The sequence below is a fragment of the Taudactylus pleione genome, unplaced genomic scaffold (assembly GCF_031769625.1).
Source record: "Taudactylus pleione unplaced genomic scaffold, aTauple2 ptg001073l, whole genome shotgun sequence".
NCBI lineage: Eukaryota > Metazoa > Chordata > Amphibia > Anura > Myobatrachidae > Taudactylus > Taudactylus pleione.
Window position 1 is genome coordinate 239313 of NW_028285474.1, and position 21486 is coordinate 260798.

At 49.4% G+C, this 21486-nt stretch overlaps 1 protein-coding gene across 14 annotated transcripts in view; it reads right to left on the reverse strand.

Moving 5' to 3' along the window:
* The window catches only part of LOC148453881 (ELKS/Rab6-interacting/CAST family member 1), a 137872-nt gene that overhangs the window by 37870 nt on the left and 78516 nt on the right, over nt 1–21486 (reverse strand). For 8 of the 14 annotated variants that reach the window (XM_088461579.1, XM_088461577.1, XM_088461576.1 and 5 more), the window contains 2 exons: nt 14559–14690; nt 6217–6377 (listed from right to left, as the gene is read on the reverse strand). In XM_088461579.1, coding sequence (XP_088317705.1) covers nt 6217–6377; nt 14559–14690 — 293 coding nt within the window. The remainder of the gene's footprint in view (nt 1–6216; nt 6378–14558; nt 14691–21486) is intronic. The other 6 variants (XM_088461580.1, XM_088461578.1, XM_088461585.1 and 3 more) reach the window with 1 other exon arrangement.

Genomic DNA, 21486 nt, shown 5'->3' on the forward strand with positions numbered 1-21486 from the left:
CAGGGTAGCCTGGCGTTCCGGGCCCCGCGGCCTTGGCTGAACACGGCGATTGCGCGCATAGCAGGTCGGGTATGACTGCAGGAGTGACGTCTTAGCAGGCACGTGTGACATCATCATTAAACAGGAACGCGTGTGCTTAGAAAATGATACAGACTTATTTCTGTAATTTATTCAGCATTAAAGTTTTTTTGTTTTTAAATCCAGAACTGACCTCTGCAACTAATCACGAGTTAGTCGCTGCACGATGCCATATTTGTTAGTAGGTCTGGCCCAAGTCGCTAGCTAGGGTTAGTTAATGAATGGCCATATTAGCAGTAACTTACTAGATATGTAAGTGAGTAAAAAGCTGCCATTGAAAATAAATGATTAATGTGTATTTCAGGTCCGTCTCCCTCGCACACATGAGGTAACACGTTGTTTCCCAATTGTATATGGAAACGTAGACACAAGCGGCCGGTCACTGCTATTAAGCCAATCTCTATATTGAAAAGATGCGCAAACAAAACCAGGATGTAAAGTCCAGAATTCCTGTTGTCAGAAATAGGTTTCCACACACTGGGCTTGAATCTGTCACACACAGAAGCGCTCGCTTTATAAGCGCGCCATCGGGACGCAGGAGCCGTGCACATTTTTAGGGGTTTTCACGCATGCGCATTAACTAAAAATCTCTCAACTCCGTGACCATCGACACTGTGGGCCTGATTCAGAGCCGCTCTACCGATGGGTATACAAATTGCGTAGGCAGCGCTATCGCACAGCAATGCATTAGCACGCCCAGTAATTCTTAAAGCGTGATCACATAGTGTATGCAGACACCCACCAGCCTGTTTTAAGATGCCCACTTGTGCTTGTCATGTCCAGGAAGTGTATGCAACCATCGGTATATCGCATGAGGTTGACGATACCCTGCTGCAAGCACCTCGCCAGGTGATGTGTACTGTGATGCTGTCCTATAATTATGTACACCTCTAAAACGCCAGTGAGATGCTCAGGCACGCCTGTATTTGCACCTCCACTCCCCCGTTTATAATGGCCAGCCCGTTACCACCTACAAACGGCTTCTCCTGTCACTCACTGTGCTGGGCTGTCTATGCGCAGCGAGCGAATGCATTGTGAACTTTCGCTAAGGTATACGCATATGCACAAAGCATACACACTGCATACCATCGGCAGCAGCGAGAGTACTGTATGCATCTTAGCAAGTGTGGCTGAATCAGGACCTGGGTGCGACTCTGAATGAGGCCCTTTGGGGAGATTTTGGGGACGGGAAGGCTGCAGAGAGTGGGGGCTCCTGAATTACTGGCACCGTAGGCGAAGATAAACAGTAGAGCAGCATAAAATGAACTGCGCCGAGGAAGGATAAACGTCGTTATTTGCAAAAAGGGATGTAAAACGTATTATAATTTATGTTACATTGGGGTAGGAATGGCCATTAAAGTGTCAGAAAATGTGACATATTGTCCTTATGTTTTATGTGAATTCTCTCACCAAATTAATCTAATAAAATATATATATTTTATTTTTAATAATACACAAGTGATAATATATATATAAACTCCTGTAAGTGATATCTTATACATGGAGAGTTCTAATGGCATCACTTTGGTTTTCACTGTGGAAACTGTGGTCAGGGAATCCCTCGGTGACTTCTAATAGCCATATAGGTTACAGAGGGAAGTAAATGATCCCTGTACTGTATATACATTTACCTTGTAGAACAGACTTTGGAGGCTTTTCCAGCTGTTGTTACTATAACCGCTGACATAATCTATCCAGACAGAGGCATGCTAGGAGTTGTAGTCCATAGGCCGAGACCAGGATGCTGCGATGAAAAATAAGTTTCATTAGAGGATTGGCTGCCGCTACTGTCCACGCGGCAATGTCTGCACTTTAATAGTGCGATCCCATATAACAACTCCATTCTCCTTGTAAAAGGCGTCTAAGGTTTAGCTGAATTTGGCGAAACTGAGACCGGGATTTTATAATTTCTCCTCCCTGTGACTAATGATGGAGTCACTATAGCTGGAAGGATCCTGAGATGAGGAGATTGTGTCGGGGAGGAACTTGGCATCTGGAAAAAATCCGGAATATCTTATCACGGCGGGAAACAGAACGACTGACATTTACACGTATAAAGGCTCCGGCATTGCGAGGATTCTTCCGCATAGCTAAGAGATGGACAATATAGGAGCCGCCCCCACTGACGCATCGAGTGGTTGTGATCAGGGATCTCCGGGGGGCGCAATGTTGGATGAAAGCCAAGGCAATAAAGATTATTGCGTCTCGTCCCAAACGCGTCGGGTGCTTGATGGCTTAACTCCATGTTGCTGCTCACTCTTTAATGAAGTTCGGTTTGTGTATTCGACAGATTATTACCAGCGCGGTTTACGAGTTTTTTGGAAGAAGCTTCCAGCTTCTGTATGTGTGACAGGTTTACCCAGCGCGTTTTACGAGTTCTGTGGAAGAAGCTTCCAACTTCTGTGTATGCAAAAGTTTTTTCCCAACGCGGTTTACGAGTTCTGTAGACGCAACAGGTTTTCCCAGCGCGGTTTCCGAGTTCTGTGAAAGAAGCTTCCATCTTCTGTGTATGCGACAGATTTACCCAGCGCGGTTTCCGAGTTCTGTGAAAGAAGCTTCCATCTTCTGTGTATGCGACAGATTTACCCAGCGCGGTTTCCGAGTTCTGTGGAGGAAACTTCCATCTTCTGTGTATGCGACAGATTTACCCAGCGCGGTTTCCGAGTTCTGTGAAAGAAGCTTCCATCTTCTGTGTATGCGACAGATTTACCCAGCGTGGTTTCCAAGTTCTGTGGAAAAAGCTTCCAGCTTCTGTCCCCAGCTCCAGGTACCACACTGTGGCTTACTGCACTTCGGATTTCCTTCAGCGCCAGGTGGTCTGGTTTCAACGCGTTTTCAGCAGCTTGTTTGAGAATTTAGCGCAAGTCCTGGCAAATTGTAGCGCAGTTATTGCTCTCCTGTATTTTAAATATGTGGAGAAAGCCAGGAACATGGACTACAGACCACTGCAACTGGGACCTTATAACCAAGTAACTTGACATGTATGTTTGAGTATATATTATGTTCGCCTATCATATGGTACATGACTCGCCATATGAAGCGGGTAAGCCACACTACTGACTGGCACGGCATGCTGGGACTTCTAGTTCTACAAATGCTAGACAGCCACAAATGGCCTACTCTGACTAGAGGGTTGAGCTGGGACTTGCCAGAATTCAGATATTCAACCACGTCTAATTTTTAGAAACATTGAAAATGGACCAAATGTATTTAAAAAACTAAGATTTAATATCAAACATCTTAAGTGTTGGTTCTAGATCACCTCCGACAGTTCCCGGTGTACTCAGCACGGTCTTAGAATCACTCTCCGACGTACTCCTGCAGCCCCTGTCAATGTCTCCACGCCTCATTAATAGAACAAAAATCTCTCCAACTGGCAGCTCTGGGACTGAAATACTGTAATAATTTGCGGCTTGGAAGAGACTTGTAACTAATGATTCGGGGCTCGGCCAAAGAGCTGTCACTGGGCCCTGATCAGACGGCAGCAGTGGGAACTGAGGGGATTATCGGGGATCCTGCAAATGACAGAAGGAGGAAGACAGAGAGCCGGCACCAAGTCCGCCAGGAACAGCGCTCAAAGACAAATGTCCGCACAGGGTTTTATAGCTGGCTTAACGCGCCATGACGCAACCATCACATAAGACCTCATGTGCTGACAATACCGTGCAGACTGGTGTGGCAATAGCTGTAATGGGCTGGTGTGGCACTAGCTGTAATGGGCTGGTGTGGCACTAGCTGTAATGGGCTGGTGTGGCACTAGCTGTAATGGGCTCGTGTGGCACTAGCTGTAATGGGCTCGTGTGGCACTAGCTGTAATGGGCTCGTGGGGCACTAGCTGTAATGGGCTCGTGGGGCACTAGCTGTAATGGGCTCGTGGGGCACTAGCTGTAATGGGCTCGTGGGGCACTAGCTGTAATGGGCTCGTGGGGCACTAGCTGTAATGGGCTCGTGGGGCACTAGCTGTAATGGGCTCGTGGGGCACTAGCTGTAATGGGCTCGTGGGGCACTAGCTGTAATGGGCTCGTGGGGCACTAGCTGTAATGGGCTCGTGGGGCACTAGCTGTAATGGGCTCGTGGGGCACTAGCTGTAATGGGCTCGTGGGGCACTAGCTGTAATGGGCTCGTGGGGCACTAGCTGTAATGGGCTCGTGGGGCACTAGCTGTAATGGGCTCGTGGGGCACTAGCTGTAATGGGCTCGTGCGGCACTAGCTGTAATGGGCTCGTGCGGCACTAGCTGTAATGGGCTCGTGCGGCACTAGCTGTAATGGGCTCGTGCGGCACTAGCTGTAATGGGCTCGTGCGGCACTAGCTGTAATGGGCTGGTGCGGCACTAGCTGTAATGGGCTGGTGCGGCACTAGCTGTAATGGGCTGGTGCGGCACTAGCTGTAATGGGCTGGTGCGGCACTAGCTGTAATGGGCTGGTGCGGCACTAGCTGTAATGGGCTGGTGCGGCACTAGCTGTAATGGGCTGGTGCGGCACTAGCTGTAATGGGCTGGTGCGGCACTAGCTGTAATGGGCTGGTGCGGCACTAGCTGTAATGGGCTGGTGCGGCACTAGCTGTAATGGGCTGGTGCGGCACTAGCTGTAATGGGCTGGTGCGGCACTAGCTGTAATGGGCTGGTGCGGCACTAGCTGTAATGGGCTGGTGCGGCACTAGCTGTAATGGGCTGGTGCGGCACTAGCTGTAATGGGCTGGTGCGGCACTAGCTGTAATGGGCTGGTGCGGCACTAGCTGTAATGGGCTGGTGCGGCACTAGCTGTAATGGGCTGGTGCGGCACTAGCTGTAATGGGCTGGTGCGGCACTAGCTGTAATGGGCTGGTGCGGCACTAGCTGTAATGGGCTGGTGCGGCACTAGCTGTAATGGGCTGGTGCGGCACTAGCTGTAATGGGCTGGTGCGGCACTAGCTGTAATGGGCTGGTGCGGCACTAGCTGTAATGGGCTGGTGCGGCACTAGCTGTAATGGGCTGGTGCGGCACTAGCTGTAATGGGCTGGTGCGGCACTAGCTGTAATGGGCTGGTGCGGCACTAGCTGTAATGGGCTGGTGCGGCACTAGCTGTAATGGGCTGGTGCGGCACTAGCTGTAATGGGCTGGTGCGGCACTAGCTGTAATGGGCTGGTGCGGCACTAGCTGTAATGGGCTGGTGCGGCACTAGCTGTAATGGGCTGGTGCGGCACTAGCTGTAATGGGCTGGTGCGGCACTAGCTGTAATGGGCTGGTGCGGCACTAGCTGTAATGGGCTGGTGCGGCACTAGCTGTAATGGGCTGGTGCGGCACTAGCTGTAATGGGCTGGTGCGGCACTAGCTGTAATGGGCTGGTGCGGCACTAGCTGTAATGGGCTGGTGCGGCAGTAGCAATTCATTATGATTCTAGCAATATCTGGGTTATTGCAGGGTTAACCCGGGTAGCTCCTTGGTGTAAAAGGGGACAGGGCTGGATTCCTGGGTGGAGTGACCCAGCAATCTAACCCACGTAACTTGCAGGTTTAACACAGGAATGACCCGTGAAAGCCTGTCGTGTAAACGGCGCAATCCGGGTCACGATGACCGGTTTCAATGGCGCTTGGAGATGACGTCCACTTCCATGCCGGAAGCGCTTGGTCTCTGCAGACCCGGCTCCGGTGTAAACGGCGCCGACTCGGGATTAGCCTGGGTCGGCACCGGCTAAATTCCGGGTCTGATCCGGTTTGGAACCCTGTTCCAACTTCCGGGTCAGATCTGGAATTTAGGTGTAAAAGCGGTATCAGTGTGCTGGAAACTCTTGCCGACCTGTGGTCAGACCCAGTGTATCGGAAGCTCCTACCGACCTATGGTCAGACCTAGTGTGCCGAAAACTCCTGCCGACCTATGGTCTGGCCCAATGTGCCGAAAACTCCTGCCGACCTATGGTCTGGCCCAGTGTGCCGGAAACTCCTGCCGACCTATGGTCAGACCCAGTGTCCAGAAAACTCCTTCCCACCTATGGTCAGACCCAGTGTGCCGGAAACTCCTGCCGACCAACGTTAGCTGCCAGCAGAGGGATTGGCTTATCATTACCTCACAGAACAGCCCTCACCCACCGTAACATTGAGACATTAGGTACATATTACACGAACAAGCAAACGTCAGGGTACTCGCAAACAAACGCCCTTACTTCATCTCCAGCACCTCCTCCAGGTGTTTGCGCCGCTCGGCTCGCAGGCTGGTGAGGTGGACCTCTTTCTCCGCCAGCGACTGCTGGGTGGAAGACAGTTTCGCCTTCATAGATTCCAGCTCCTGTTTCACTTTCTCCATCGCCATCATCAGCTCCTCAACCTAAAAAAAAGAAAATAAATAATTATTAATGTATATATTTCAAAGACCAGAAGGAAAGAAACGGGCGGCACATCCAGCGCAGACCGGAGAATCTACTGCAGCGGTTACTTACGACACACAATTGTGCAGTGGATTATCCCGTGTCGGTTTATCCCACCAGAACAAATCGGCGCTGTGCTTTTCAGCCAAGTCTTTACATCATACAGCTGTGTGTTTATATCAATCTTCCACACGCTGCTCTCAGCGCTGGGTATAGCTATATCATTCACAGAGCACGGCTTTGTCTTGTCAGAACGTTCAATGTTTTCAGAAATGTAGCGTTCATTTTAATTTTTGTTCACAATTTGCACATTGAGCATTCTAAGGCCAAAACACCCCCCAAAAATACGGTAATGGTGCCTGTAACGGTCAACAGCTGCGCACAAGCAAACAATAATAGGCGAGAGGGAGAGCGCAAACACCCGACACGACCGGTAAAGTGTCCGGTTGGCCCCAGTGGTCATATAAGCATTAAAAAAAAAAAAAAAAATTCCTACGTTAAACTCTGTTTAAAGATACATTTTACAAGGAAAATGAGAAAGCAGAGGACGCTGGACTTTCTACTATAACCGCTGGTGTTTCTTTAAGCCGTGAGGCAGACCCAGTACAGCTTAGAGCGGATGGAAGAGCCCCCCGCCTGCCCACACACAGAACAAGAGGGCGTCTCAGCTCTCCCATAATAACCCGATGATTATGAGGTAATTATAATTAGAGAGGACTCTGGTTCCTACATGCCAAGGTCAGTCAGTGAATAAGGGTTCAGTCTGTAAAAGCGAGCACTTGCCTTTTTTTTTTTCCATGCAGCCCCAGCGAATTTCCAGCAGCGCCCTACCTCACTTATCCCATGAGTGAAGTGGGATAATGAGGAGCCGGATGATTTCAGTGCGCCCCCCCCCCAGGTACGTGAGGCAGGGGATAGAGAGGGGGGCCCTGTCTACACTGGGGATCTGCTCATCTGTTGTCCGCTCTGACCTCACCGCTTAATTGGCCAGGAACGTCAGTAGCAGGTGGAATATGGCCCAGCGTTCGCTCTACACGGCAGGGTGGGGTCTCGCAGGCGCGTTACCCTGGACAGCACAGACGCAAAGGGAAAAAATGAGCAGCGGTAACGACAGATAACCTTCACGGAGCAAATGACGCTACAGAGAGAAGTATTAGTGTGACTAGCCCAATGCCAGGGAATGAGGCTGACTAAATGGGAGGAATTGTTAAAAAGGGTCCGTTCTCCAGACAATGGCGGCAGAAACGTTGACAGAAGGATTGAAGCTGGGCCACGCAGGCAGCAGTTTAGGGCCAGGACATACTGGGGCGCCACCTATGGCCGCTGTTACCATGAAAAATCTGTCACATACAATAGCGACACTTCTGTAAATAAATTAAATAAGCCTGGCTTTACGCTGTCCACACACGTCGCCATTTTTCAGCCAAGTAGTTACGCTACTGAGCAAGTGGCACAGCTTCCCGTGTGCCCGTGAGCTAATGAGCAATAACGTCAAATCGGCAATGAAAAATCAGCTTCGTGTTGGTACTTTTCTGAATGAAATTAAGGCCCATTATAGCAATGACATCTTCGACTGTTTTACTTGGAAACAGAACGGATCAGACAGACGTAGCGCTGCTAATCGCGGCCAGTTCAGAAACGGCATCCTCCCTCAGACATTCTGGGGTTCACAGATTAGAAAGCGAGGAAAGGCTAAAGCTGGGTACACACTGGGCGATATATCGGCCGTCCAATCGATCGTCCGATATATCGCAAGCGTCGGGTGGGTGTGTATCCCCAGTAGATCAGTGAACGTCACCATTCACAGACATATTGCATCGGCTGCGCACCTGCAGGAACCCGGGAGAGAGCGACAGCCCGCCCACCTGTGACGTCAGGCCCAACACATCGGGCGGACGATTGGTAAGTGTAAGTGCACTTACCAATCGTCAGATAGGTCGGCGGTGTCGGCCCCACGATTAGAATTTCTGTTCTGCCTTTTGTGATCCGAGACGATTTACAAGGAAGAAAAGGTTTCTTGATTTTTTTTTTCCACATTACTACAGAAATATCCCTGAAAGGAGCAGAGCAAGATTGGGGATCCAGAGCCACGCCAGCCATGCCGTAGGTTGCCAATGTTTGCCGCAGAGGGCGCGATAACGGTTTGCAGTCTATGAGTACACGGCACAAATCAGGAATAGTAATAAGTATTATTTCAGCAACACTTACGATCAGCAGAAAGCAGAAAGCTTTCAATGGAAATTCTATAAAAATGTGTAAAGGTCGGACAGGGAAACCGCTCTGGCAGGGTGGCGTAAAGTCCAGACAAAAACGCCCGCTCCCCAGACTGTTCAGGGGCAGGGGTGGGAGCTAACCTATGTTTTGGTGTACAATGTGCTGAGGGGTCTGGGGGCCACACAGAGGTAGCATGCTGGGTGGGACAATGTAATAAAGAAGACCCTTTGTATGCTATGTTCCTCTTTTCACCTGTCACCCCCTCCTCACATCCTCCGAACCGTCCCGACAACACACCACGGAATTAGCGGAGCAGTGTGCCTGGAGATTCCTGGGAAATTGAAAACCATCGGCTGCCGACGGGGGGCATTAATCTCGCAGGAACCTGCCAGAACGCAAAGTGTTAAAGGCTGATTTTCAGCTGGAAGAATTAACAGGTTCAACGGCTTTGTGGCCTCGGCTGGTGTAATGATCACGGCGTACAATGTTGCCGCTTTGTTTTACCTGAGCGACCACCGGGCAGCGTCATTAGTGACTGACAGAGTCAAGTAATTAGTAATCTGTTAACCCCCCCTCCAGCACGATTAGCGAGTCGAATTAAAAATAAACCGATCCAATAAAGATGGGGATAAAGTTACATTTTAATCTCTGAGATCTCATTAAGTCTGTAGAAAGTCAGGAGCATTTACAAAACAAAATCACATCCGCGCAAAACGCTTAATGAAACCTCGGCTGCAGCCGGCTCGCCCTGCCAAAAGGGAAGGGAAGACGGCCAAGGAAACTGGAGATAGAGGGATTGGAGTTTGGAGAGGGTACCGGCGTGCCAAATAGCCGGTGATTTATTACTGCACTGAACAGGTAATCCGGGCGTTGGAATATGAATGGCTGACATACACCAGCTGCCCTCGGATTCACTTACTCTACCTACAGGCGGCCCCCCCCTGCTGGCAGCGACACTCGCCAAGGTCCTATTGGGGCACTAAGGGACGGTGGGTTCACTGTCACTGGATAAATTAAGCATAGGGCTCTATGGGAGATTCATTGACGGGTTAAATAAATAGGGTAGTACCTTACTCTAAACAGACTTCGGCAACCTGTGGCTATTGAGCTTCGGTAGAACTACAAGACCCAGCAATTTTCTTATAGGCACTACTTGGCCGTGTGACCCATGCCCAGCCGGCTGACCTCTGCTGTAAGTAAACCAGTCACACGGCCTGTGATCCCAGTATGCTGACGGCCAGATTATAGGACAGCAGCACAGTCTAAGCGCACCGGAATGGTCGGGTTGTTCCTAGGCACAGAGCCGGTGCTGGCGATGAACCAATGCCCATCGTGCCAACTCTCCTGTGCCTCCCCGGTCACCTGTCAGCAGCTTCTGCATCAACTGCCACTTAATGAAGTAACAGATATCAGAGACAGCAATTCTCCGCGGCTGGCACAGGGCAGAGAGTCGGGAGGGAGGGGGGGGACGGTGTTGCCCGGGCACTGTCCAAGCTCTTTGTACAGATCTACTTTGAGAGGACACTTTAATACATATGAGATCCTCGCTCATTCCAGGTAAGAACATATACTGAGATAGGCACATTTCACAACCAGCAGACAATTGCTCTATTTACAATTAAAAGACAACGAATACACAAATACACACACACAGCCACATAAAGCAGGAAAGCAACATAAACTTTTCAGTTTTAATGATACCTCCCTTTGTAACTTTGTGTTGTCTACTTTACGACAAACAGCCAGACACTGATGACAGCAGTAAGACAGTGGGTAATAGGTACAGATGTTACACAAAAGCTCACATGACGGGTGTACAGCAAGCTGGTGTCGCCGTAATTAGGAAGGGGAGATTGCAGTGACATAGGTGATAACTGCGAGTCTGCTTAGTCTCCCTTTCTCTGCCTGTTTTTGTCCCCTTGGTCCCGACATGCCAGCAGCAGAACTGGCTTGTCACTACAATGACCATGGTGCTTGTGGCAGGACACATATGTAGGAATAATTTTCACTGGTTGCACAGCGTGGGGGGGGGGGATAACAATGACCCCAATATTTATAATCCTATGTCAGCTTAGATGCCCATGCACCTGTGTATAACACACATAAAGCATGACTGTTAGCTAGGAGACTGCAAGCATGTCACTTCAGAGCAGGACTCGGAAGAGGCAAGTCACAGTGGCTGGCAGACACGTCAATGGGTCAGTAACACAGCGGTGATTTGATAAAACAAGGAGGATAATATATATTTGGGAGTGGACCGGCAGGGCGGACGGGGCCCTGTGAGGCACAGGATTACAGGTGGGCAGAGAATGGAGAAGGCAGTCTGGGGAAAAACAAGAAGCACAGCGGGTATGGGCAATGGGGTATTCTCTGTACCTTGCACCATTTAAAGGCAAGATGGCCGGCGTTGTCATGCAGCGTTTCACGGGGCGGCTTCGGACAGGCAGTGAGAGAAACACAAGAGAGGAGGGAAGCATGCCATTATATGGGCACAATGCTGGGAAGGTCGGCATCCTATACTAGTGAGCTGGGCCTCTGCCCTCTCAGATAGACACAGGGGGCTCTACCAGGACTCCAAATGCTATGCAGCGGATTTACCCATTAGGCAACCTAGGCTCCTGTCCAGGGCTCAGTGGGCATTCAGTGGCCCCGGATTACTCAAACAAGTTTTTATGTATGATTTGTTTTTGGCAAACTGAAGTTGGAAAGGGGGTCCAACCTATATATTATATATAATATTTTGCCTGGGTCCTCATGAGGCCATAAATAGGCTCTGCTACGCAGGCTTCCCGCAGATTGTCAGAGAGGTTTATAGAAGGGCCACTACGAGCCTGATAAAGCCCTCATGTCTCTAAGCAGACAGAACTACGGGTATAGATGAGAAGCCATGACTCCGTACTATGGTACCGAGGAGCGACAGGTAGTATCACGGCTATAAGGAGTCTGATATGGATGTTAGGAATCAGGGATGACGAGAATTGAACCATGTTATATGGAGGCTCATGACAGACAGTCTCTAACTACAGACATCTTATTCATACATGTCAGTCAATTGTACACTGCGTTCTGTGGACCGGCAGCTGTCATGTTGGCGACTGTCAATGCGGCCAAGCCCTGCGCAGTCAGAGAATGCTACAATCACAGCAATGCTTTGTAAGCTGATACAGAGAACAGGGAAGAGAAGGTCGGCTATGGTAGATATCAAAGCTAACAAAGTCAGCCATTCAGGACCCACACAGACGCAACAAGAGCAACAAATAAATGTTTTGCAGAGGAAAAAAAAAAAAAAAAAAGTTATTGTGATATTTATAGAGATATAAAAAAAAGTGATTATGTCACAGTTCTGCACAATACATCAAAATATATAGTTCATGGATTAGTTCCACTTTGAGAATGGAAGAATGCAGAATGTAAATATCTATAATGTAATATCTCTTGAAGTGTCTGAGACTGTGTAACATTTGTCACTGGCTCCTAGTGACTGGATAAGGCTGCACTCTCAGTGATGTCACTGGCTCCTAGTGACTGGATAAGGCTGCACTCTCAGTGATGTCACTGGCTCCTAGTGACTGGATAAGGCTGCACTCTCAGTGATGTCACTGGTTACTAGTGACTGGATAAGGCTGCACTCTCAGCGATGTCACTGGCTACTAGTGACTGGATAAGGCTGCACTCTCAGTGATGTCACTGGCTACTAGTGACTGGATAAGGCTGCACTCTCAGTGATGTCACTGGCTCCTAGTGACTGGATAAGGCTGCACTCTCAGTGATGTCACTGGCTCCTAGTGACTGGATAAGGCTGCACTCTCAGTGATGTCACTGGCTACTAGTGACTGGATAAGGCTGCACTCTCAGTGATGTCACTGGTTCCTAGTGACTGGATAAGGCTGCACTCTCAGTGATGTCACTGGTTCCTAGTGACCGGATAGGCTGCACTCTCAGTGATGTCACTGGTTCCTAGTGACTGGATAAGGCTGCACTCTCAGTGATGACACTGGTTCCTAGTGACTGGATAAGGCTGCACTCTCAGTGATGACACTGGTTCCTAGTGACTGGATAAGGCTGCACTCTCAGTGATGTCACTGGCTCCTAGTGACTGGATAAGGCTGCACTCTCAGTGATGTCACTGGCTACTAGTGACTGGATAAGGCTGCACTCTCAGTGATGTCACTGGCTACTAGTGACTGGATAAGGCTGCACTCTCAGTGATGTCACTGGCTACTAGTGACTGGATAAGGCTGCACTCTCAGTGATGTCACTGGCTCCTAGTGACTGGATAAGGCTGCACTCTCAGTGATGTCACTGGCTACTAGTGACTGGATAAGGCTGCACTCTCAGTGATGTCACTGGCTTCTAGTGACTGGATAAGGCTGCACTCTCAGTGATGTCACTGGCTTTTAGTGACTGGATAAGGCTGCACTCTCAGTGATGTCACTGGCTTCTAGTGACTGGATAAGGCTGCACTCTCAGTGATGTCACTGGCTTTTAGTGAATGGATAAAGCTGCACTCTCAGTGATGTCACTGGCTCCTAGTGACTGGATAAGGCTGCACTCTCAGTGATGTCACTGGCTTTTCGTGAATGGATAAGCTGCACTCTCAGTGATGTCACTGGTTCCTAGTGAATGGATAGGCTGTATGCTCAGTGATGTCACTGATTCCTAGTGACTGGATAAGGCTACACTCTCAGTGATGTCACTGATTCCTAGTGACTGGTTAAGGCTGCACTCTCAGTGATGTCACTGGTTCCTAGTGAATGGGTAAGGCTACACTCTCAGTGATGTCACTGATTCCTAGTGACTGGATAAGGCTACACTCTCAGTGATGTCACTGATTCCTAGTGACTGGTTAAGGCTGCACTCTCAGTGATGTCACTGGTTCCTAGTGAATGGGTAGGCTGCACTCTCAGTGATGTCACTGGTTCCTAGTGAATGGATAGGCTGTATGCTCAGTGATGTCACTGATTCCTAGTGACTGGATAAGGCTACACTCTCAGTGATGTCACTGATTCCTAGTGACTGGATAAGGCTGCACTCTCAGTGATGTCACTGGTTCCTAGTGAATGGGTAGGCTGCACTCTCAGTGATATCACTGGTTCCTAGTGAATGGGTAGGCTGCACTCTCAGTGATGTCACTGGTTCCTAGTGAATGAATAGGCTACACTCTCAGCGATGTCACTGGTTCCTAGTGAATGGATAGGCTGTATGCTCAGTGATGTCACTGATTCCTAGTGACTGGATAAGGCTACACTCTCAGTGATGTCACTGATTCCTAGTGACTGGATAAGGCTACACTCTCAGTGATGTCACTGATTCCTAGTGACTGGATAAGGCTGCACTCTCAGTGATGTCACTGGTTCCTAGTGAATGGGTAGGCTGCACTCTCAGTGATGTCACTGGTTCCTAGTGAATGAATAGGCTACACTCTCAGCGATGTCACTGGTTCCTAGTGAATGGATAGGCAATATGCTCAGTGATGTCACTGATTCCTAGTGACTGGATAAGGCTACACTCTCAGTGATGTCACTGGTTCCAAGTGAGTGGATAGGCTGCATTCTCAGTGATGTCACTGGTTCCTAGTGAATGGGTAGGCTGCACTCTCAGTGATGTAACTGGCTCCTAGTGAATGGATAAGGCTGCATTCTCAGTGATGTCACTGGCTCCCAGTGACTGGATAGGCTGCACTCTCAGTGATGTCACTGGCTCGGATGCATTATCAGAGATGTCACTGGCTCTTAGCGAATGGATAGGCTGCACTCTCAGTGATGTCACTGGTTCCTAGATAATTGATAGCCTGCAGGCTTTCTCCACTAAGAGTAGGTGCAGGTGTTCCCCCCCAGCCAAGAGAAACCAATCATATGACCGATGACTGACCATTAAGGCCTGAGATTGCGCAGGGTTTGCAGTAGATGAGGAACACAGTGGCTGACCTGCTTCTGGTAGTTGGTCCTTGCAGATTCCTCTTGGGCCAGGACCATTTCTCGCTCTGCCGTGATCTGCACGCTCTCTCGCAGAGCCTCCTCCAGTTCCTCGATGCGATCATCTTTCTGATGCATGACGTCCTGCAGAAAGGAAGGCAGACTCAGTGAGGCACGAAGTTCCCGTAGAGATCACAGAGGCCAAGGGAGAGAAGAGCCAAGAAGGAAACGTTGAGCGTCTTCGAGAAGAGCAGCAGACAGTTGGGCAACAGCAGAGGTGATTAGCGGAGAAGCAGAGCAGGTTAGAGATGTTATGGAAGCAGAAGATGCCGGTTTACTTGTGGCAGAGACAGAAAAGACCAACAGGTGCTGTAAACTCATAGGCAGATGTATGGCAGTGGAAACGGAGAGTGTCCATGCCAGGTCTTAGGCATGAGGTTGTCTGCATGCGGATCGAGGCTGCGGCAAAGGAGGCGTATTGGTTCAGTCCTGCAGAGGAGATAGCGAGGAAGGAGGAAAGCGGATGGCGGGAGATGAAAGCGGCAGAGCGATGTTAGCAGCAGAGGTTAGACGAGCTTCTGGCAATCAGGATGGATAATCTGGAGCTGGTTAGTTTGCGTTAGTAAAAGCGGATTTCTGCGTTTAGATAAACCCATTAGGTTATTCGCCGGCCACATTCAGATAAAAGCATAAAATAGTGAGGACAGACACAGCGGCCCCTAGATGTGCCGCTCGGACAACACCCACCATAGCCCAAGTTGTCTGGTTCCATCCGAAAACAAATGGATCTTAGACTGTCATGACACTCAAAGCGTGCAGCCCCCATTTGGGATAAACGGCTACGTTACATAGTGCAGAGCTGCTGCTCTATACAGAGCACAGGAGCTGCCCTGTATACTACAGAGGCAAAATACAATGGACGGCAAGTCTCTCGTGTGATCACAGACGGAGCAGTGTGCAGCGACCGGTAATGGTTTACGTAAGTCAGTGTTCCGCTCGCTAGCACATGGTCACAACATCCCCGAATACAGAATGCCAGGCGGACAGCAGTTACAGTTCTCCATTGCTCTCCTCTAACCCCCTGCCCTGTTCCGGTGTTGATGTCCCTTCTCAATCACAAACAGCTCAAGCAGCTAATAGTCGGCTCAAGCAGCATACACAGGGGACGATATTGGTGAAAGATTTCCCTTCAACTTTCTGTAGTGCAGGACACACGATATTGGGTGTACACACTGAACGATCCTGCCACAGCTCAGAACAGGCAATTCTTGACGATATCGTCCAAAGTGGCCTGCATGTACGGACGACAAAAGACATAGTTATCGTCCGGCGGGAGCGTGCATCGTTGGTCTTTCATTGCATACACATGGAACGATATATATCGTTGAATGATATCGTTATCGTTCAAAGATATCGTCTCGTGTGTATGCCCCTTAGACAACATCTTGAAGCAAACTCAATGTATCGCATTTGTTTGTACTATAAAAGATGGAAATATGGCTTAAGCTGGGTACACACTATAATACGATGTGCGTGCCCAGAGACGGAACGATGCAATGGAGCGTTGCATCGTGTGCTGTACACACTCCACGATCCGACGTATGCCGCCGCAAAGTATCGTTACATGCTGCGTGTAGCAGCCTGACGTCATTCATTGTATCGTCCCATCTCTGCCGGGCAGAGCAGCAGATGGGACAATGCGATGAACGGTCATCGTGAACCTCGGATCGGGAGTACACACTGCATGATCTGTACGATATATATTGCGCCGATCAGCGACGGAACGCTATATTGTCCAACAGAACGTAGAGTGTGTACCCAGCTTTAGTGTAAGCCAGGCCACAGTGTGACATGGTACGCTGTGCAAATCCTGGGAGGCCGACAGTAACGAAAGCCGGACGTGGTGCTCCAAGCAATAGATCAGAATAGACGATGACGATGGTCATTAATAGGGGCAGCAAAAACAGAGAGCAAGAGCCAGCTACCCATGGCTTTCAAAGATCAATGGGCAATGTTTCCAGAGTTCCATCAAGTTTACAAACTCAGCCTCTACTGAGAGTCCATGATTATCAGCGGTTTCATGTTATTGTTTATATTCTACGCCGCTTAGGTAAATACTGTGCTATAGGACATATATCTATAATCATGCTGGTTTATTTACTGAATTCGGTCAGAGGCGTGTGCCGTGGGATGGACCACGTAGGCAAATATGGCAGCGTTCACTGTGCAACTTACGAAAGATAGTGAGTATGCAGGACGCTGGATAAACCAAACACTGTTCCAGGTTTAGGTCCCTCTTGAACTTGCTCCATCCCCCACGGATAACGGTTATCCAATCACTTGACCATCTTATCTCAGGTAACGCGCTCGCCAGACGACTGGAATCAGCCGTCTGATCAGGAATCTGCTGCTTGGGCTCTAGAGTCTGACCAGAGGGGATGCCCAAATGAAATCCAGATGCTGGATCTGAAGTGGATTTCTAAGGAAAAGGGGCTGAGAGTTGTTTCCAGGAGAGGAGACGGGATTGTGTTACATGCTCGCATGTATTTTTCTATTTTTTATTATTAGACGGAAATGGTTTGTGTTAAGCCTTTTCTGGAAGGTTCGTAGCTCTTCGGCTCAGGAAACGCTCTTGCTTGACGATGGAGATGCATCTTCGGGAAGTTAAGTCTCTGCACCCTGGACGGTGTGTGTCAGGAGGGGGGGGAGCTGGAGGTTGGGCACTGCAAACATATTTAAGCAATAACTTCAGGTCTCCCTGCAGAGGTGCAGTTAAAACTAATCATACGCATTAAACATCAGGAATTCTTGCACGGGACTAAAAGCGCAGTTAGTATGGCGGTATAATTAGCCTGGGCTGTTCCTGAAGTGGAGGCGGGTTATGAGGAAATTTACCTTTGACAAGAACGGCCCGAAGCCCCCTCCTCTTATATATGCTCCCACTGCTGCACGGCCTCTATTGTTGGAAGTAGTCCATTGTAGCTGTTACTTCGGCACAGAAATCTCCCAGGGAAGGAGTCTGTCAACACTTCCATTAATCTCCCTGAGCACGAGGGTGGAGGCCACTTGGTAATCTCCCAAAATCTAGGCCCCCACGCCAATACCCAGAAGCAGAAACTCGGGTGGCGGGCACTGCTGGGCTGAGCCACTGGTTGTTTAACCTCTCCCCAGTGACTGATCAAACTCTTCCCACTGAGACGATAGTATATGCTCTACTGGTAAGGGGGACTTTGCTGTCTGTGACACAGGAATGGAACGAGCTTTTACAACCGATAACGGTGCCTCGTGCCTCAGTGATGAGATTTGATCATCGGGAACCACTGCATATCTGTACTGGTATAGAGCCGACCATCCATGACGAGAGCCGGGTGCTGCCGATTTGTGATGATTCTTCAGTATGAGAATTGGAATTCTGCCGCCCTGGGTGTGGTTTTTATTAGGGATGTGCAGGCTCGGGATAGGTTCGAATTTTCCTGCCAAGTTCGGATTTTTCCCGCCAAAAATCGGGTCTCAGAAAGAGGCAAAACGTCATCTTTCAAGGACAATCATCATCGTTCCTGGTCAAAAGTCCATGAAAGATGACGTTTTGCCTCTTTCTGAGACCCGATTTTTGGCGGGAAAAATCCGAACTTGGCGGGAAAATTCGAACCTATCCAAGCCTGCACATCCCTAGTTTTTATACTTTCCTGTCCAGACTGGCTAATCTGAATGGTGAGAGATAAAATGGGAGATGCCCATTCTAGGAAACCCCCCACCATCTCCAGGTACGGGCTCCCCCTAAGTAAAGGGTCGACCTCCATCACAGACCAATACTGATGCGCGCCTAGGTGTGAGGTGGATGAGTTATTGGAGCATAGCGGCTGCATTTGCGTTGGATTAGCAGCACGGAGTAGGCGCTCGGGCGCACATCAATCTATGCAGAAACAAAATGAACGTTCCATGGGATGGAAATCACCACCACTCCCAGTCCACAATGTAACTATTTTATCTCTTCCGGGATTGGGCCTCGGTCGGCGCAGTTAATGGCACCAGTTTTGCGCTTTCATGTAGCGTTTTAGCAGTATAGTGTATCTCTGGGCGCATTGCTGGCATTGTGATTAAAACCGTCAGACATACATACGTGTGCGACGGTTCTGATCACAAAAGACAGTCCAGGGGGTTATTATTTACTAAAAGTTCGGGTTTATAGAAGTAGAGGTCTTGCCTAAAGCAACCAATCAGATTCTAGCTATTGTCTTCTAGCAGGTGCTAGATAAATGATAAGTAGACTCTGATTAGTTGCTATGGGCAACATCTCCACTTCTAAAAACTCTCACTTTGGAAACTATACCTCATATATGTCCATCATTTAAGCCACAATAATGTTAAATAGAGCAGTATAGATGTCTATCCCTCCACAAACGTAAAGCTAAGGTCAAAACAATAGTGGAACATTTACAAACAATAACAAAAGACCCAGCTGCCCCTTAGATAGTAAGCTCTTTTGCGAGTAGAGGGCCTGATTTAGTACGGAGCGCAACTGTGGTTGCAATAGCGATTACGCACGCAGTCTCACTGCAAAGATATGTTAATGTCTGCGATCGCAATACCACGCGCATCCTAACATAAGGACGCCCACTTTACCTTACACACATCCGTAATGTTTAGCAAGACTGCGAAACCATCGGTAACATGGAGTACCATCGCAGCCTCACGCACACTTGCACAAGGTCTCACCTTACTCAGAAATTGCTAACCTCATCGCACGCTATAAGGCCTCGCAGTGGCTAATTTATGCACGCCCCTGCAACGGCGTTCAAACGCACTGATGCGGCTGCGTTTTCGCCGACTACCTCCCAAACGATACTACCTGTGAATCACTCTGCGATGGGTCTGCGCAGTCACTGCGTCGCAGTCACGATCGTAGTGGAGGGTTCGCGCACTGCAATGCATAAGCAGAACGCAACAATCGGCCGATTGCCTGCGTAATCGCAGCCGCGGTCCTTACTGAATTTGGCCTAGAGTCCCGATTTCTATTATTTTACCAGCTTTGTAATTGATATATTTTTATAATGGTTATACCCTGCATATACTGCCCCGTGGGAGACTAATATGAGGCTCTTATTTAATAGGCACAAAGGGCCTGATTCAGTCCCGCTCGCGAGCACATAGTGCTCGCAAGCGCGTCGATGGTCAACCAGTGCACACGCGCGGCGTGAGCGAGCCCCGGAGCAAGCGAGAACTACACTCACTCCGGGGCGGCTGTCGATGTTGATCGACAGCTCGCCCCGTTTTGTAGGCAGGGAGGGGGGGGAGTGGCTGGACAAACTCAGACGTTCCCGAAGGAACGCCTGCCGTTTGTGGGCGGCCTTACTGACAACATTCGTGATGTTAGTAGTGAACTTCCTGCTCTACTCTAGCAGGAAGTTCACTCGGGCTTGCGGGAACCAAGACCCTACCACAAGGGTCTCGTCGCAAGCTCGATGGTCGTGATAATCGCGACCATCGCCAGGACGCTCGCAAAAGCTGTGGGTGTATGCGAGCAGCCTGGAGGCAGATTTTTTCTCTTTTAAATCCACCATCATTCAGAGCGAGCGCTCGCAAATCGCCCAAAGTCTACTTCACCCAAAGGCGAGCATTGTAGTCAGCGAGCGGCTACTTTCGTCCAAGCAGTTTCCTCTAACCCGCACAATGGTACATATGTACCCGGACCAGAGCACCAGCTTCCTAAATCACACCTCTATGTTATCAGTGCAACCTGTGGCTCTCTAAGGGCCTTAATTATCATACGCAACGAGTGATAAAACTCAGTATGATAAATGGTGCTCCAGCCAATCAGCTCCCGTCTGTCATCTGTTTGAAAAATGGGAGCCGATTGGCTGGAGATCCATTATCATACACAGCGAGTTTTATCACTCATTGTGAATGATAAAACTTGTTGATAAATGAGGTCCACAGTCTGCTGGGACAGCCAGAAGGCTGGGACTTGTAGTCCCACCACAACTGGAGAACAGCAGGATGTGTAAGCTTGTTCATCACGCACAGGGGCAGTATGGGAGAACCAACACTGTATGCAGTCCCTGGTTAGCAGTTCTTCCGTTTTAGCCACCGACGACAGTGGTATTCTGGGACTTGTAGTGCAGCAATCAGTGAAGAGTGCTATAAGTTATACGTAGCAAGATAAATCACCAGGAAAGCATCTTTGAGATAACAGGAACTGTGCGCCCTAGGGGGAGCCCACCTGGGGAATGGTAAAGGGTAAAAAAATAAAGTTTGGGGACTTTATGTCCATTCTGCTGTAAATATGGTGGTTTGAAGGCTTCAGACTGGAAACAAATTATGCACCATGACATTCTGTCTCTCAGGCCTCTGACATCACTTCGCTCGTACGTTTGCTTTCATGACAGGAAAACTTGTCAAACACTGTTTGAGAAAACCTTCAGAAGCTAAACAAGTACAGGGCCTGGCCCCTCAGTGACCGTCTCCGATACCACTGCCGTTTAACATTCAACAGACGACACTTCATCCAGGTTAACCGGTGTCTGCTGGTCCCACAGTGGCCCGTCTCTATGCTGCAACTTCCACGGGCAGCTCGGTGCAGACCCAGCTCGAACAAGAGACATCCAGTCACGCAATGTATTTGTCCAAAGTAAACAGGCTGGGTGAGCTGGAGCAGGCCCAAACCACAAACCCTGTGCGGACACCGTGGCGGACAGCCAGCTCTGTGAAACAAGATGGCCGCCAGCAGGTCCCTCCGTGTGCTTCGTGGCATCCCTCCAAACCACCGTCCCTCAGGGGCCTGAATTCATCCTTCCAAATACAACAACCTGAGACACAGAGGCCAAGCACCTAAATCACAGGCTCTTAGAGAGGGCACGGAGAGGCCCCACTGACTAATTGGAGGCATTTTTTCAGGGGCCCTAATCCATCTCTCTCGTGTTCATCTCTGTGAATGGACCCT